Source organism: Erythrolamprus reginae, chromosome 5 (genome assembly GCF_031021105.1).
Source record: "Erythrolamprus reginae isolate rEryReg1 chromosome 5, rEryReg1.hap1, whole genome shotgun sequence".
NCBI lineage: Eukaryota > Metazoa > Chordata > Lepidosauria > Squamata > Dipsadidae > Erythrolamprus > Erythrolamprus reginae.
Window position 1 is genome coordinate 91,685,218 of NC_091954.1, and position 18,304 is coordinate 91,703,521.

General features: G+C 35.6%; 1 protein-coding gene across 1 annotated transcript; it reads right to left on the reverse strand.

The window, feature by feature from the left end:
* Positions 1–240: 240 nt before the first annotated feature.
* Positions 241–14,372, reverse strand: STRIT1 (small transmembrane regulator of ion transport 1). The gene is made up of 2 exons (XM_070754125.1): positions 14,330–14,372; positions 241–341 (listed from the first exon to the last, which is right to left on the reverse strand). The coding sequence occupies exons 1-2, from the start codon at positions 14,340–14,342 to the stop codon at positions 241–243; spliced, it is 114 nt and encodes a 37-aa protein (XP_070610226.1). The 5' UTR covers positions 14,343–14,372.
* Between the last annotated feature and the right edge of the window lie 3,932 nt (positions 14,373–18,304).

An 18,304-nucleotide genomic window follows, 5' to 3' on the forward strand; every position in this document is an offset into this window, starting at 1 on the left:
TTATTTCATTTTCTATTAAAGATCTGGAAGACAAAATGTATAAACTGTATTATGTTTTCATAGTTAAGGTTATCAAAATAGTATTTTTTTAAACTAACAAATAGACTATCTTCATTAGCCTTCAGGTTGGGTTGCAAAGTCTTCTTTCCTGCATAACAAAAAAAATAGTTAATACATTCTAGTCACAGTTCATAATATTTACTATTCTAGAGGTAATGTAATCACCACTAACCTTTTTTGTTAAGAGAAGACATAATAAACCATTAATGCACAACCTGCAATCCAGCCAATCATGAGAAGAACAGGTACAATATACCTGGAATACGGCAGTGGCTCTGCCTCTAAGGAGAAAGAATGAAGATTTTGTGTGCACGATGGGAAAATAAAATTTTAAAAAATACGATTGACTATAAGCAAAATTTGTACTTCATTAAGATGAACATTTGGGATGCATTCTTTACTAAATGAGAATATGATATATTATTTGCAAATATTACACATAGTAACATTTTAGAAATTGCTGCTTAAATATATTAAATCAGATGTTCAGAATGATATTCTATTTGTGTATTGAGGTCAGCTACTATGCCAGAGAACGTATCCTTCTAGGAGCTCCTAGATGAAATTGCTTAAGTGATGGGACCCAAATACTCTGCCTGATCTCACTGGATACATAGGGAAAAAAACTGGACACCAGTGGTCCATCAAATAACTGGGTCATATATCATGAACAGCTTTTCAGGTAATAAACTATAAAGTTTTGCCCAGATATATGTATGCAGAGTAACACAGGAGGACTAGATAAGCTATCAGAATATATTGTGGCAATTTAATGAACCAGATAAATGATGAAGGCACGTTTGTATAAAACAATGGTCTAGGACAGTGATGGCGAACCTTTTTTTCCTTGGGTGCTGAAAGACCATGTGCATGTGTTATTGCACATATGTTAGTGCCCACAGCCATAATTCAATGCCGGAGGAGGGCGAAAATAGATTCCCCCCCCTCCGGAGGCCCCCTGGAGGCTGGAAACAGCCTGTTTCCCAAAGGAATCCCTGGAGCCAGGGGAGGGTAAAAATGTCCTCCCCCATCCCCCTGGAGCAGACCTGGGCAAAATGCAGCCCGAGGGCCGGATGTGGCCCGCCTGCTGCTGTGACCGGCCCGCGGAGGTCAGTCCAAGTTTTCTAGATTATGATATGATATGATATGATATGATTTTTAATTTAATTTTTAATTTTTAATTTTTAATTTTTAATTTTTAATTTTTAATTTTTAATTTTTAATTTTTAATTTTTAATTTTTAATTTTTAATTTTTAATTTTTAATTTTTAATTTTTAATTTTTAATTTTTAATTTTTAATTTTTAATTTTTAATTTTTAATTTTTAATTTTTAATTTTTAATTTTTAATTTTTAATTTTTAATTTTTAATTTTTAATTTTTAATTTTTAATTTTTAATTTTTAATTTTTAATTTTTAATTTTTAATTTTTAATTTTTAATTTTTAATTTTTAATTTTTAATTTTTAATTTTTAATTTTTAATTTTTAATTTTTAATTTTTAATTTTTAATTTTTAATTTTTAATTTTTAATTTTTAATTTTTAATTTTTAATTTTTAATTTTTAATTTTTAATTTTTAATTTTTAATTTTTAATTTTTAATTTTTAATTTTTAATTTTTAATTTTTAATTTTTAATTTTTAATTTTTAATTTTTAATTTTTAATTTTTAATTTTTAATTTTTAATTTTTAATTTTTAATTTTTAATTTTTAATTTTTAATTTTTAATTTTTAATTTTTAATTTTTAATTTTTAATTTTTAATTTTTAATTTTTAATTTTTAATTTTTAATTTTTAATTTTTAATTTTTAATTTTTAATTTTTAATTTTTAATTTTTAATTTTTAATTTTTAATTTTTAATTTTTAATTTTTAATTTTTAATTTTTAATTTTTAATTTTTAATTTTTAATTTTTAATTTTTAATTTTTAATTTTTAATTTTTAATTTTTAATTTTTAATTTTTAATTTTTAATTTTTAATTTTTAATTTTTAATTTTTAATTTTTAATTTTTAATTTTTAATTTTTAATTTTTAATTTTTAATTTTTAATTTTTAATTTTTAATTTTTAATTAATTTTTAGTTTTTAGTTTTTAGTTTTTAGTTTTTAGTTTTTAGTTTTTAGTTTTTAGTTTTTAGTTTTTAGTTTTTAGTTTTTAGTTTTTAGTTTTTAGTTTTTAGTTTTTAGTTTTTAGTTTTTAGTTTTTAGTTTTTAGTTTTTAGTTTTTAGTTTTTAGTTTTTAGTTTTTAGTTTTTAGTTTTTAGTTTTTAGTTTTTAGTTTTTAGTTTTTAGTTTTTAGTTTTTAGTTTTTAGTTTTTAGTTTTTAGTTTTTAGTTTTTAGTTTTTAGTTTTTAGTTTTTAGTTTTTAGTTTTTAGTTTTTAGTTTTTAGTTTTTAGTTTTTAGTTTTTAGTTTTTAGTTTTTAGTTTTTAGTTTTTAGTTTTTAGTTTTTAGTTTTTAATTTTTAATTTTTAATTTTTAATTTTTAATTTTTAATTTTTAATTTTTAATTTTTAATTTTTAATTTTTAATTAATTTTTAATTTTTAATTTTTAATTTTTAATTTTTAATTTTTAATTTTTAATTTTTAATTTTTTTTAATTTTTTTTAATTTTTAATTATTTTTAATTATTTTTAATTATTTTTAATTATTTTTAATTATTTTTAATTTTTAATTAGTCTGGCCCTCTAAAACCATCCCAATTTCTCATGCGGCCCTATGGCAAAATTAATTGTCCACCCCTGCCCTGGAGGCTTTCTTGAAGCCAAAAACATCCTCCCAGAGCCTCTGGGCAAGCCAAAAATCAATTGGCCAGCACACACATGCATGTTGGAGTTGAGCTAGGGCAATGACTCACGTGCTAGCAGATATGGCTCCGCTTGGCACCTGTGGTACCGGTGCCATAGGTTCGCCATCACTGGTCTAGAATAAAGTATGCTAACTCATTTACTACACTTACATTAATGGTAAAGAGGCACTGAGTCAGTTTTTAATTTATAACCTAAAATGTGCAGGCTCTAGGATTTGTGTGACGTGGTAGATAAATCCACAGTAACTGAATTTAAACATGCCTGGGATAAACATATATCCATCCTAAGATAAAATACAGAAAATAGTATAAGGGCAGACTAGATGGTAATTTGTACAAGTCCCTTACCAGACATAGATCAAAGCTGGCTCTAAAAGAGATAGTATCTGCTTCTGTGCTGTTTTAACCCTGCGTTTTCAGTCATGTATGCCTAATTTTGAATAAAGGGTGAGTTTTTATTCATTTTTTTTTAAAAAAAAAAATTTTTAAAGGGCAGACTAGATGGACCATGAGGTCTTTTTCTGCCGTCAGACTTCTATGTTTCTATGTTTCTATATGTATAAGAGAGGGAGGGGGAAACCACTGTAGGTCAGTGGATTAATACCAAATACTGTAACCTGATATAAATACTGAGTGGGACATGAGAGAATGCACCATTAAAATGTACTGGATGTAAAATAATGCACCACACACATATTGTAATATGAGTCTTGAGTGCAATCATTTTGTCCCAGTTATAAATCAGACAGACAGACTTTAAAATAGGGATGTTGTTATTAAAAATTAAATTCATTGAAATTTAATTTAAAAGCAAACATATCTGTTTCATATTTTTTATAAGTTGCCTGAATGTTCTCTAGTCAAAAAAGAGTTACATTGCTCATACCAATACACACCTAAAGAATTGTAAATCAACTACAGAGGATTTGTGTGTGTGCGTGTGTGCACGTGTAACATATTTTTGCTGATAATGAAAATGGAGACTAGTATAGATCTATTTCAAGCTATTTAGCTCTCAACAGCTAGTCATACACCAACAACTTGAAATAGATCTATACTAGTCTCCCTTCATTTTCATTATCAGGAAAATATTTAGAATATTTTCACATATTTAGAAAATAGAAAATAGTCTGTTGGCTATAAGCAATTGCCTGGATGGCCCCTGGAGTGACCGAGAGGCAAAAAGGAAGTAGAAGAATCCTTCCCATATTTGGGTATACCAGGGTGACTCAACAGAAAAGGGGAAAAAGACCATACATACAGGCGGGCAGGCAGGCAGGCAGATATAATTAGACTTCAATTTATCTATCTATCTATCTATCTATCTATCTATCTATCTATCTATCTATCTATCTATCTATCTATTTATTTATTGGATTTGTCTGCCGCTCCTCCCCGTGGACTCGGGGCGGCTAACAACAGTGATAAAAACAGCATGTAACAATTCAATACTAAAACAACTAAAAAACCCTTATTTATAGAACCAAACATACATACAAACATACCATGCATAAATTGTAGAAGCCTAGGGGGAAAGAATATCTCAGTTCCCCCGTGCCTGATGGCAGAGGTGGGTTTTAAGGAGCTTACGAAAGGCGAGGAGGTGGGGGCAGTTCTAATCTCTGGGGGGAGTTGGTTCCAGAGGGCCAGGGCCGCCACAGAGAAGGCTCTTCCCCTGGGTCCCGCCAAACAACATTGTTTAGTTGACGGGACTCGGAGAAGGCCCACTTGGTGGGAGCTAACTGGTCGCTGGGATTCGTGCAGCAGAAGGCGGTGCCGGAGATAATCTGTTCCGGTGCCATGTAGGGCTTTTTAGGTCATAACCAACACTTTGAATTGTGACCGGAAACTGATTGGCAACCAGTGCAGACTGCGGAGTGTTGGTATGACATGGGCATATTTGGGAAAGCCCATGATTGCTCTCGCAGCTGCATTCTGCACGATCTGAAGTTTCCGAACACTTTTCAAAGGTAGCCCTTATCTAGAATGTAGCCGTGCGAGTTGTCATGGGTGTACTTTGGTACACCCATATAACATCTATACTCCGTGAGTCTTTGGGCACAATTCAAGGTATTGAATTCAAGGTATATAGCCCTATATAGCTTAGGGCCAGATTATTTACGGGACCGTCTCCTGCCACATACTTCCCAGAGACCAATTAGAGCACACAGAGTTGGCCTCCTCTGGGTCCCATCAGCCAAGCAATGTAGACTGGTGGGACCTCAGGGGAGAGCCTTCTCTGTTGCCACCCCGGCTCTTTGGAATCAACTCCCACCTCATGTCCGCGCTGCTTCCACCCTGCTGGCTTTTAGGTCCACATATGCCTCAGTCAGACCATTTTACTCAGAAATTGCGCTGTATTAAATGTTGTTTTCCTATTCTGGCCACCCATGAGATATGTTGTTTTAATATGGGCTTCCCACTGGGCCAAACGTTTAATACGTGAATCAAGGTACTTATCTCTCATTCCCTATTGGGTTGCAGAACCAAACCAGTATTTATAGTTTGCAAGAGGACTTGCTAAGATTTCGTCCGCCTCACTTTCTTTAGTAAGGGGAGTATAGACAAAGTATAAGGCCTTCTCAGCAGTAGCCCCCAGTTTATGGAATTCCCATAAGTACCGTATGTATGGTTTCAATGCTACTGGCTTTTTGCAAACATGTTAAATTTGCATAATTTAATCATGCCTTTGGCTCAAGCTCACTAGGTTCAGCATGATGGGGGGGGTTGAAAATGAATTTTATTGCATTTGTTGCTTGTTTTAATTGAATCATTGTTGATTTATTATTTGCTGCTCAGAGTCTGTTGGGAGAAGGTTGACCTAGAAATATCCCACCATTAAATAAAGAAGAAAGCTTTTAATAGCAATCCTCCTGCACATTTAAATGTTGTCCTACTGTTACAGTGATGAAACTCGGGGATGTTTTTTTAGGAACGTATCCAGGCCTTAGGAAATCTTAGGTTCTGCCATGGGACAAATCGAATTATTGCCATTTATTCTTATTTTTAGTATTCTTACTAGATGCACAAAGTAAATTCTTGTGGGAATAAATAATATAATTTGGCTTTAATAATATGATTCATGAATGTCTGGAAATAAAGTCCCTTAGCTAAATATACAGAAGCCAACTCAACTAGTCAATGGACCCATCATTATGGCATTCATTTATAAAAATACTTTAATATTTGTTAATAGAATAAGAAAGAACTATAAAAAGAATAAAGCCATCAACATGCTTTTTTTTTAATGTCAAAGGGTCAGAGATGTCCTGCAGAGCTTCCCTGTGTTAGGAGTCAGACAACAGCTGGCTGGGAAAAATGATTCCAAGGCAATTATTACAAGCAAGCAAGCAAATAGCTGACCCAATTTGAGGAAACATGACTGCTGCTGGCCAAAATGAACGTCTAGGGAAGCCCATTCAAAATTAGCCTTTCTTTCTTTCTTTCTTTCTTTCTTTCTTTCTTTCTTTCTTTTTCTTTCTTTCTTTTTCTTTCCTTTTATTGTTATTATTTATTAGATTTGTAGGCCGCCCTTCTCCGAAGACTCGGGGTGGCTCACAAGACATAACATAAAACAGTGCATATAAACAAATCTAATTAAATAAAAACTACAAGCTAAAAACCCAATATATTACAATCAGTCAGCCAATTCAATCAGAGTCATACATCGCAATTAGTAGGGAGGTCATGATCTAATTGTCCCATGCCTGATGACATAAGTGAGTCTTGAGACTCTTGCGGAAGGTGAAGAGGGTGGGGGCAGTGCAAATATCTGAAGGGAGTTGATTCCAGAGGGCCGGGGCCACCACAGAGAAGGCTCTTCCCCTAGGCACCGCCAGATGATGTTGTCTGGTCGACGGGACCTGGAGAAGGCCAATTCTGTGGGGCCTAACCGGCTGCTGCGATTCACGCGGCAGAAGGCAGTCCTGTAAGTAATCTGGTTTCTTCTTTCCTTCCTTATTTTCTTTCTTTCTTTCTTTGCATATGAATCAATATTCTATTTTTGTATTGTATTAAGAAACATAACAGTTTGGGACACAAGTTGCCAAAGTTGAAAAACAATTATCAAGAGTATTATTCTGAAGGCTCAGTAATACAACTGTATTGGGGGCAGTATAACTCAGTATACCTACATGGCAGTGGACCAGAGGACCAGAGTATCTTCAGAACCACCTGCTACCGCACAAATCCCAGCGACCAATAAGGTCCCACAGAGTTGGCCTTCTCCAGGTCCCGTCGACTAAACAATGTCATTTGGCGGGCCCCAGGGAAAGAGCCTTCTATGTGGCGGCCCCGGCCCTCTGGAACCAACTCCCCCCGGAGATTAGAACTGCCCCCACTCTCCTTGTCTTTCGTAAACTACTCAAGACTCACTTATACCACCAGGCATGGGGGAGTTGAGACACCTTTCCCCCAGGCTTTTTTTATACTTTGTTTTATGTTTGGTATGAATGTGCTGTTTGGTTTTTTAAATAATGATAGGGTTTTTTATGTTTTTTAATATTAGATTGGTTCCATTACTATTATGTTTTTTATTACTGTTGTGAGCCGCCCCGAGTCTTCGGAGAGGGGCAGCATACAAATCTAATGAATAAAATAAATAATAATAAATAAATAGGTAGCCAGCTATAGAGGACCCAAAATGGGAGAAGGTTCTGTCTCAACTTCCTACTTGCAAAGAAGAAGCATCTACAAGAAATAAACGTATTCAACTAAAATGAACCTGGGGTTCATGTTAGGCTTTGCCTATAGTCCAAACATTGCCAGTAATGACTGTGTTGTTATTATTATCTCTTATTGTCCCACCAGATAAAGCTTTGGACCAGATTACCTAGATGTCCACCACCTTCTGTAGTTATGGCAAAGCAATGAAATGTGCGATGAAACTTCACTGAAGTTTACTGTAACTTTGATCATAATTATTTTCATTTCCCAAACCCTCAGCACAGTTATGGGGTATTTGGTGATGGTCCCCATCATAGTTCTCTCTAAGCTGAGCAGTGAGCAATCGCTCACTTAAAAATCATCGTCAACTCAGAGTTTTCCAAACCTGCCCAGAAGCCGAGAGGGAAAGAGTGAGAGGGAAGGAGAGAGAGAGGAAGAGAGGAAGAGAGAGAAACAGATAGAAAAAAGAGAGGAAGGAAAAGAGAAAGAAAAAGAATGGGAGTAAGGAAGAGAGAAAGAAAATCAAAATCTAGTTTGAAACTAGCTCAACTATTTAAGTGGCATTTTGATATTGATAGGGTTGCCCTATTATGAGCTCACTGTTATAGACACTCAGTACAGTATTTTATTTTGAAATTCTCTGAGGCAAAACAGGGTGGGTTTTTTATTTATTTGTTTGTTTGTTTGTTTGTTTGTTTGTTTGTTTATTTATTTATTTATTATTTCTGTGCCACCCAGTCCCGAAGGGACTGCCGCTCAGACACTATACTTTTCCGCCCACCCCAAAAAATAATTAGAGGGAACACTGATCCCCATTATTGCTGACTTGACCTGTTGAGAAAAACCTCTTCTGTACCCTTCACTGCTTCAGATCAAAAAGCTTCTCACCATCATTCAACACAAAGATGTGAGTCAGTCAGACAAAGAATAAAACCTCAGAAGTCTAGCACTCTGCATCCTGGTAATCTTAGAAAAGGAAGTGTAAAATCTATTTCACAGAAGTCAGGGAAAGCACCAGAGCCAGACAAGATAACTCCTTCTTGCTTAAAAGTCTGTGCTGACCAATTGTCTCCCCTCTTAACCCAATCTTCAACAAATCACTAGCGATATACCATGTTCCTTCTTGCTCAAATGCTCCACTATCATCGCAGTGCCAAAAAAGCCCTCCATCAAGGAACAGAATTACTATAGACCAGTTGCTCTAACATCTATAGTTATGAAAACCTTCGAAAGGCTAGTGATATCCCACTTGAAAACCATCAGGGGTCCACTGTTAGACCTCTGGCAGTTTGCCTGATTTGGTTCTGCAACCCAACAAGACAGACACAGATTTCAGAGGATAGTTAGAACTGCAGAAAAAACAATTGCTGCAAACCTGCCTTTCATTGAGGACCTGTATACTGCACGAGTCAGAAAGAAGGCTGTGAAAATATTTACTGACCCCTTGCATTCTGGACATAAATTGTTTCAACTTCTACCCTCAAAACATCACTATGGAACACTGTACACCAAGACAACTGGACACAAGAACAGTTTTTTCCTGGGTGCCATCACTCTGCTAAACAAATAATTCTCTCAACACTGTCAAACTACTTACTAAGTCTGCACTACTATTACTACTAGTTTTTTCTCATCATTCCTATCACCCATTTCCTCCCACTTATGACTGTATGACTGTAACTTATTGCTTGTATCCTTATGGTTGGTATTAATATTGGTTGTTTCCTGATTGCTTATTTGACCCGCTATGATAATCATTAAGTGTTGTACCTCATGATTCTTGACAAATGTGTATCTTTTATGTACACTGAGAGCATATACACTAAAGGCAAATTCCTTGTGTGTCCAATCACACTTGGTCAATAATTCTATTCTATTCTATTCTATCTCCTCTCTGATGATGAAAAGGAGGAATACAGTGTTCCCTTGACTTTTGCGGATCCGACATTCACGAAAAGTCTATACCACCGTTTTTCAAAAAATATTAATTAAAAAATACTTCGTGTTTTTTTTCTGCAACATGGTTTTTCCCACCCGTGATACGTCATCGCCAAATTATTGTTAATAAATAATTATATTAATAAATATCAGGATCATTAGGTATCTTCTTCAATGGTGAGTACCAGTAATAATGGTGAGTAATAATCCAAAGGTTGTTAAGGGAATGGGAAATTGTGATTTAGGGGTTTAAAGTGTTAGGGGATGTCCTGCGATACTGTTCATAGCCAAAAATAGTGTCATTACTTCCGCATCTCTACTTCACAGAAATTTGACTTTTGCAGGCGGTCTTGGAACATATCCCCTGCGCAAGTCAAGGGAACACTGTAATTAAATTCTGGCTAACTTCACACTAACTTTTTCACTTGGGAACAGGTAAAGAGGAGCTGCAAAACCATGAAGTCAGAATTTATCTCCCAGGATGTAAGATTTGGAATCCCCAAAAGGTATGAAACAAGAGTTTCCTTCAGCAAATAGGAAGTGAGTCATACTGCCAAGAAAAATCAAACAAAAAACATCTTTGAAGTAGTTTCGGACGTGTTATAGCAGACTGGAAATAAACCAGCTTAATTGATGCCGTGGAAGCAGAAGCTTGTTCAAAATGCCAATGGGAAACTTAAGTATTCCACAGTGCCACTTGCAAAGAAAACAACAACAAACCCAAATGCTATTTCTAAAGCCATTGTCCTACATTCTATTTAACCAAGTGTGTAGCCCTCAGAAAATAATACCAACTTGGATTAAGCATAATAGTGTGAATTTCCATTAGTCAGGAAAAGCATGCTATATCAATAGCCATGATGGACTGCTGAATGATTTTCCTGTATGCCATATCTACTTCAGTACCAGAAACATTGTGAAATATTATTTATAGTGTTGGGCGAGCCCAATGAAGTTCGGGTTCAGCACCCGAACCTTTGCCGAACATTTGAGTTCGGTGCTTGGGAAAGTGCCAGAAAGCCCCACCGCCCAGCTGTCACCTTCCGGGCCAGTCGGGGCACTTCCTGGTGCTCTCCCGAACCCAAACCCAAACTTTTGCCAAACTTCTGGGTTCGGCGTTCGGGAGACCACTGAGAAGCGCCCCGGCTGTTTCTGAAGGTGACAGCTGGGCAGCGGTGCTTCCCAGAACAGCCGGGGAGCTGTCGGCCGGTCAGGAAGCACAAAAGGAGGTGGGGAATCCTTCGAGGGGATTCCAGGGGTGGAGCTTTGATGTCACTGAGACATCCTTCCTAGAGTCCCCGTTTCAGTCAGCTACACCCCTAGAAAGCTCCACCCCTGGAATCTCCTCGTGGGATTCCCCACCTCCTTTTTTGCCTCCCGACTGGCCTACAGCTCCCTGGCTGTTTCAGAAGGTGACAGCTGGGTGGCGGCGCTTCCTGGTGCTCTCCGAACCTGAACCCAAACCCAAACTTTTGCCGAACTTTTGCAAAAATTCGGGTTCAGGTTCGGTATACCGAACTTTGCAGGTTCAGTTCGCCCAACACTAATCATTTACCTAGTGAAATTCAAGGCAAAATTAAAACCGATTCACTACAATTTATTCAAACTTGCCTTTTGAGTATAGATCTGCATAAGTCGTTCGTGGAGATCAATTTTGAGCCTAGTGAGATTCGATCTGCCAAACGCTGGCAGCCACTGATCAGAAGTAGCTTGCAGTACTGAACTCTAACCACTGCACCACCGAGGCTCTATTGTTTTCTGGCTTGTGCCAGCTCAGTGTAGTGGTTCATTGTTGGAGAGGTATCCACCAATCAGAAGGTATGGTAATTATGCTCCAAACCCCACATTAAACCATCACAATGAACAAAGCAGAGGAAGATGTTGAAGTCCAGAAAGGATGTCTTAGGGTGAGTTCATTTCTGTCCAGATTCACGAGAGTCCATCAGGTGCAAGATCTCAGCAAATTCGTTTACTTTCCATGTCATCTTCAGATTATCCATAGAGGGCCAGAACAATCATTACTCTACTGAGAATCTATCAGTTAACCAGAATGTATATATCTTACCTTTTCCATTCCTAACATCTGGGTTTTTGCCAGTGCATTCTTGAGTGTATGCTTGTATCCGTCTCTCTGTCATTCATTTCTGTCTTGACACTTCTTATAAAAAGATTGCAAGGCTCTATCTGTTTCCTCTTTTTTTTTTAGAGTGAAATATGCTGGCCCCGAAATTCAATGTAGGGGTTTCAGCAAGGTACAATCTATTCTGACAATGAGTCGTTCAGCATACTCTGACCCATGTATTGGATATTGCCCCATGGAAACAACAGAAAATAAATAAATGCTTTTGACTTGCTCTGCTAGTACAGAACATTTTCTACTCATAAAAGGACTGCATTTCACACAAAAGTTGCTCTGGACATAGATATCGTTTTTTTTCTGGTTAAGAGTTGCCTAAGGTTTTTCTCTAAAACTTAAATGCTATAACTTAGTTACTTTATCCATCTTTTTTCTTTTAACAAACATATATTGCATTATGTTTTGCACTGAACAGTTCTATTGCAGCTCCTTCTTGCATTCCTAGTTCTTGGAATTCAAGTTTATGACAATATTGTTTGATCTCCTGAATTTCCAATACTTTGTTAACATACATATTTACACACATGCAAGTGCATGCACACAAACATTACAGTTTATCTGTGTAGACTCAGTTCCATCTGATGCTGAAAATACTGTATCCTCATGTGTATTTTATAATTCTAAACTTGAAAAAAAACCCTGCCTTACAAAAGTCACCATCAAGGTGTTTGGCAAAATCAAAACATCATGTAGAAAAATTCAATTGAGAGCAATCATCACAAAGAAAAATAGCTTTTTAAAAAATGCATCATAATTTTAGAAGGAATTTTGGCATCTGATCCAGTCTTGTACAACCTGATTTTTATTATTATTATTATTATTATTATTATTATTATTATTATTATTATGTTTATTATATGCCACTTTATAAAATCAATTTGGGTTGTCTAGTCTGTGCAAACTGATTTTTAAAGATTCAGGAAAATAAAAAAAAATCTGTGTTAAGATATTGGGCAGTTTATGCTCTGTACTTTGATAATTTAATGAAAATGTTGTTGTTGTTGTTGTTGTTGTTGTTGTTGTTGTTATTATTATGTTTGTATGCCACCCTTCTACAAAGACTGAAAATATTAATGGTTTTGCATAAAAGTGCAAAAATGATCTTAACTATCCAAATTCCATTGCTGGATGATATGGTTATATGTTTACCAACCAAAATAAGATTTTCCAGCAAAGGAAGAAAGGAAAGAAGGGAAGGAGGAGCAAAAATGTCTTCACATTAAGAAAGTTATTTTACATCATATGTTTTATATGGATTTTTAATTTTTACCATTTCATATAGAGCATTTCCTTTTTTTCTCTCTTTTAAAATATCCATAATTCAGTCAGTCATAATACGATTCATAATAATAGTGTTAATAGTGACTACAAGTAACAAGTTAATAGGTTAATAGTGACTACAAGTATTTTCAAATATCTAATTAAACAACTATTTCTTATCTAATTAAACAAGGAAGTAACATAGAACTTGTCAGTAATGTTAATCAGCTAGAAACCACCAACAATTTACATAATGAAATAAATGATAAGCATCAATGGCAGTATCTTAATGCAACCGATTATTACAACTGGCAAGAATATATTTGGATCTCATGATTTGTGTCCACAGCAGCTTTTCTTCAGCACAAATGACATTCATGCACCATTTTTTCAACTTTGGTGAAACATCTGCATTTGATTCTGAGTTGACCCATGTTCTTTTGCTGTTTGAAACAGAAGCCAAGATATGTGCCTTTTTCTGTGCACAAAAATGAATAATTTTCAACTCTTACAAATGGCTCCAAAATTTGGATAGCATTGTATGCTTGTAATAAGTACCTTTAAGTTTACAGAGAGTTCTCCACTGCACAAACAAACAAACAAACAAACAAAAACAAACACTCTACATTTCGGAACCAAAATAATTGTGTTGCCATCTACTTTCAGGGGTTTTCTCATTTTAGCACATTTGAATATTTTCATATTTAGAAATCAAATATTAGAAAGCTATTATAAATCCCCAACAATACTCATACAAATAAAAGTTATTTTTGCTATGGCAAGGGAAGTGTGCAAAAACACTAACTCTCAAATGGACTTCTTCGCTATTGACAATGGGTAAGAAAGCTATTGAGTGCTATTATTAAACACTAAACAAAATTGTCACAAGTAAATAACAATTATTTGATTTTTTAAAAAAATTATGCATTGGGCATACTGAGCTTTATTTTAAAGTCTTGCCTAGTTTCAATAATCTAGTTATGGTTTGAAATGCAATGTTAATTTAATAATTAACCAACATTGTAAAGCAAGTAACTGCTATGATCAGGCCTAAGGTATTTTTCTTGAAAGTATCAGAGATCTCACCTTTTAACACCCCACCCTCAAATGCCCATAAAATAATAATAATAATAATAATAATTATTATTATTATTATTATTATTATTATTATTATTATTTATTGGATTTGTATGCCGCTCCTCTCCGCAGACTCGTGGCAGCTAACAACAATGATAAAAAAGCAGCATGTAACAAAATTACAAAACCATTGAAGTAATTGATGCAAGAGTAATAATTTCATTCACTGCGTAAGGAAAATATCTTAAATTTGAAGCAGACAGATTATTCAAAATCCGTATTTGATGAATGAAACCAACAGAAACTCCTAGACTGAGTGAATAGCAATTTGTATTATGTAGTGACATGAATAATATTTCAAAAATATCTAGGTTTGTACAATACCTGTTCTGGCCATTGTTCTCTCCTGCGTCTACACAGACCTGATATACGGTAATCCTCTGAAGCTGCTGTTGTAACTCTGAGCTTTCGGGTGGCTTTAAATAGAGCAATATTTGGAATGCCCTGCACCTGTTTCTCTTTGGATTGCCAGCATTTCACATTTCTTTTTTGAAGAGTCAGAAAAGATAGTATTGAGGAAGTTGCTCTTTAAATTCATTACGCCTGTTCCTAATATGGAACAAATCATTAAAAACACAAACCAGTTGTGTGTTGGCTAGTTAATGGTCTCTGTTATGTTGCTGGCAGTTTTCAGGAAGCCAATATTTCCACATAGAGCTTGACTGACATGCTAGAATTAGGTGTGTATAGTTGCAGATATTATATCTGACTTTTGGGCTTGACTATAGCTTGGAAGTCCCACATGAATAAATTATTTTAAACTTTAATCCTACATCTTGCTTGGGGTAATGTATCTAAGCTATCATCTTTATTTTTTTATTTTTTAAAAAAATATTTTTATTAAATTTCATAGACAAACATGACATACATAACATGCAACACTTACTGGAGCTACAGTCGCTCCGCTCAGAGTAGAAGTCGTCTTTATATTTAAGCATTAAAAAAAATGAAAAGAAAAAATCTTGTCCTTGTTTAACACTGTCTATAAAATACTTTAAAATATCAATTATAAAGTGGTAAATAAGAACACATCTAAAATATTTAGCAACATATGTAAAAAATTTAAAATTCTAACTTAAATTGAGCTAAAAGAAAAGAAAAAAAGGAAGAAAAAAGACGAAAGAATAAGGGTAGAAGAAAAAAGGAGTTTACATTTATATTGTGAATCATCATCATCTACTATAATATAACTACTAAATGCTGATATACCGATATTTAAAGTAAAATAACAATAAAATTATCTCTTTTTCTTTGTATCCCACCAAATATATACCTTTTGCCAAGCATCATAGAATTCTGATTCTTCTTTAATCATAGGAAGCGAGTGCAGGTAATCCTCGACTTACAACCACCATTGAGCCCAAAGTTTCTGTTGTTAAGTGAGACATTTGTTAAGTGGATTTTTCCCTGTTTTATGGCCACAGATGTTAAGTTAATCACTGCAGTTGTTAAGGCAGTAACGAGATTGTTACGTGAATCTGACTTCCCCATTGACTTTGCTTGTCAGAAGGTCGCAAATGACCCAAGGACACTCCAACCATTGTAAATATGAACCAGTTGCCAAGCATCTGAATGTTGATCTTGTGATCATGGGACGGCTCCAACGATTGTGTGGAAATGGTCATAAATTACTTTTTTCAATGCCGTTGTAACTTTAAACGGTCACTAAATGAACTGTTGTAAGTTGAGGACTACCCATGTATGAATGTTTGCTTTGCTGAGATTCGCTGACTTAAAGAAAATTGTTGGATGAGATTTTGACTTGAGTCTGAGCTTTTTCTTTTGCTGAAAGGCTATGATTTCCCAATAATTTCCTTTCTATCTTGAGAGTTGGTTTTTTCCACTGTATTCTCATGGTGCTTTACATTTTCTTCCTGATTTCTTCTGGTGGTAGTTTTGACCTTCTTTACTGCTTCAGAGAAGCTGTACTTTGGGACTCACCTCTTATCACCTTGCCCTTGCTCCCTGGCTCACCACCTTTTGAGTTATTCCTGGGAGAAATTCCCTAAGGCTATCTGCCTTGAGATTTAATTAAGACATAGAAATGGGGGGAATTGATGCATAGCCAAATGTATCCCTAGTGAAGGTAAAGTGAAGAAGATACTCAACCTATGAAAATTTCACTGATTTTTTTTTCCTCTTTTTAAAAATAATTTGAAGGCAATTTCATTTTTGTCATGTGGAATGAGAAGGCTCAAAAATGCAGTCTCCCCCTCCATTGCAAATGACTATTCCTCAGAAAAAGAAGATTAAAAAGCAAATGAAAATGAATGTGTTCATGAAAATGGCACAAAACAGAGTTGGCCTTCTCCGGGTCCCATCGACTAAACAATTTCGTTTGGCGGGACCCAGGGGAAGAGCCTTCTCTGTGGCAGCCCCGACCCTCTGGAACCAGCTCCCTCTGGAGATTAGAATTGCCCCCACCCTCCTTGCCTTTCGTAAACTCCTTAAAACCCACCTCTGCCATCAGGCGTGGGGGAATTGAGACATCTCCCCCGGGCCTATACAGTTTATGCATGGTATGTTTGTGTGTATGTTTTTGCTTTTTAATAAGGGGTTTTTATTGACTTTTAAATTATTAGATTTGTTGTATATTGTTTTATTGTTGTTGTGAGCCTCCCCAAGTCTGCGGAGAGGGGCAGCATACAAATCTAAATAATAATAATAATAATAATAATAATAATAATAATAATAATAATAGTTGAGGCTGATTTCATTCAGGAGATGACTTAATGAACTCAATCTGTATAGTCTGGAGGACAGAAGGAAAAGGGGGGACATGATCAAAACATTTAAATATATTAAAGGGTTAAATAAGGTCCAGGAGGGAAGTGTTTTTAATAGGAAAGTGAACACAAGAACAAGGTGACACAATCTGAAGTTAGTTGGGGGAAAGATCAAAAGCAACATGAGAAAATATTATTTTACTGAAAGAGTAGTAGATGCTTGGAACAAACTTCCAGCAGACGTGGTAGATAAATCCACAGTAACTGAATTTAAACATGCCTGGGATAAACATATATCCATTGTAAGATAAAATACAGGAAATAGTATAAGGGCAGACTAGATGGACCATGAGGTCTTTTTCTGCCGTCAGACTTCTATGTTTCTATGTTTCTATGTACACAAAATTTCTCCTAATATGACATCAGCTTTCTCCTACTAAACATCCATCTGATGCCACCTGGTGTCTTATAATATGTCAAGAGACAATGATGTAGCAGATTGAATTTGATGCTGGCAAATCATTGGGAATAAGATTTGGGCCATTATACATTGTACTGTTCCTTTTACTAAACAGAAATGATGATTTATAAATTTGCTCGTAGAAGCACCCTTTCCCCCCCCTGAAAACTGTTGCCTAATCAACCTATGCCTTGCACTTCTGCTAATTATATATCACAAATTCCTGATCCACTGGAAATAATTTCCATCACCAACAATGCATTCCTAACCTAACAAGACCCACTGACCTTTACAAATTGGTTCCATTCCAGCCCTTGTTGTTTTGCACAAGGACAGGGCAACAACTGTCTCTGAAGAATTTTGTACAATAAACTATTAGATGAAAGCTACAAAAATGTTTTTCCCCCCTAAAAGCAGCAAAACTAGATTTGAAATGAACAGTTTTAAAGGGCATAATGAAAGTCATTTTAGGAGGGCAATGAAAATTAAGCAGACGTAACTTACAATGCTTGAAGCTGCCTTCTGTTTCACAGGACTGGGCAGGCAGGCATTGCTTTCATTACCACTTGAGTATATGTTGGGCAAGGGTTAAGCCTCTCATGTTGGCTCCAAACCCTAAGCCAGAAAAGGCCTATACAGTGATACCTCATCATACGAACTTTTCGAGATACGAATTCGGGGTTTAAGATTTTTTTGCCTCTTCTTCCAAACTATTTTCACCTTAGGAACCCACCGCCGCCACTGGGATGCCCCGCCTCCGGACTTCCATTGCCAGCCGAAGCACCCGTTTTCACACTGGTGGGATTCCCCTGAGGCTCCCCTCCATGGGAAACCCCACCTCCGGATTTTGCGATGCTGCAGGTGAATCACAGCAGGGGAATCCCACCAGCATGAAAACGGGTGCTTCAGCTGGCAACAGAAGTCCAGAGGTGGGGTTTCCCATGGAGGGGAGCCTCAGGGGAATCCCACCAGTGTGAAAACGGGCGCTTCGGCTGGCAAAAGGGGTGAATTTTGGGCTCGCACGCATTAATCGCTTTTCAATTGATTCCTATGGGAAACATTGTTTTGTCTTACGAACTTTTCACCTTACAAACCTCGTCCTGGAACCAATTA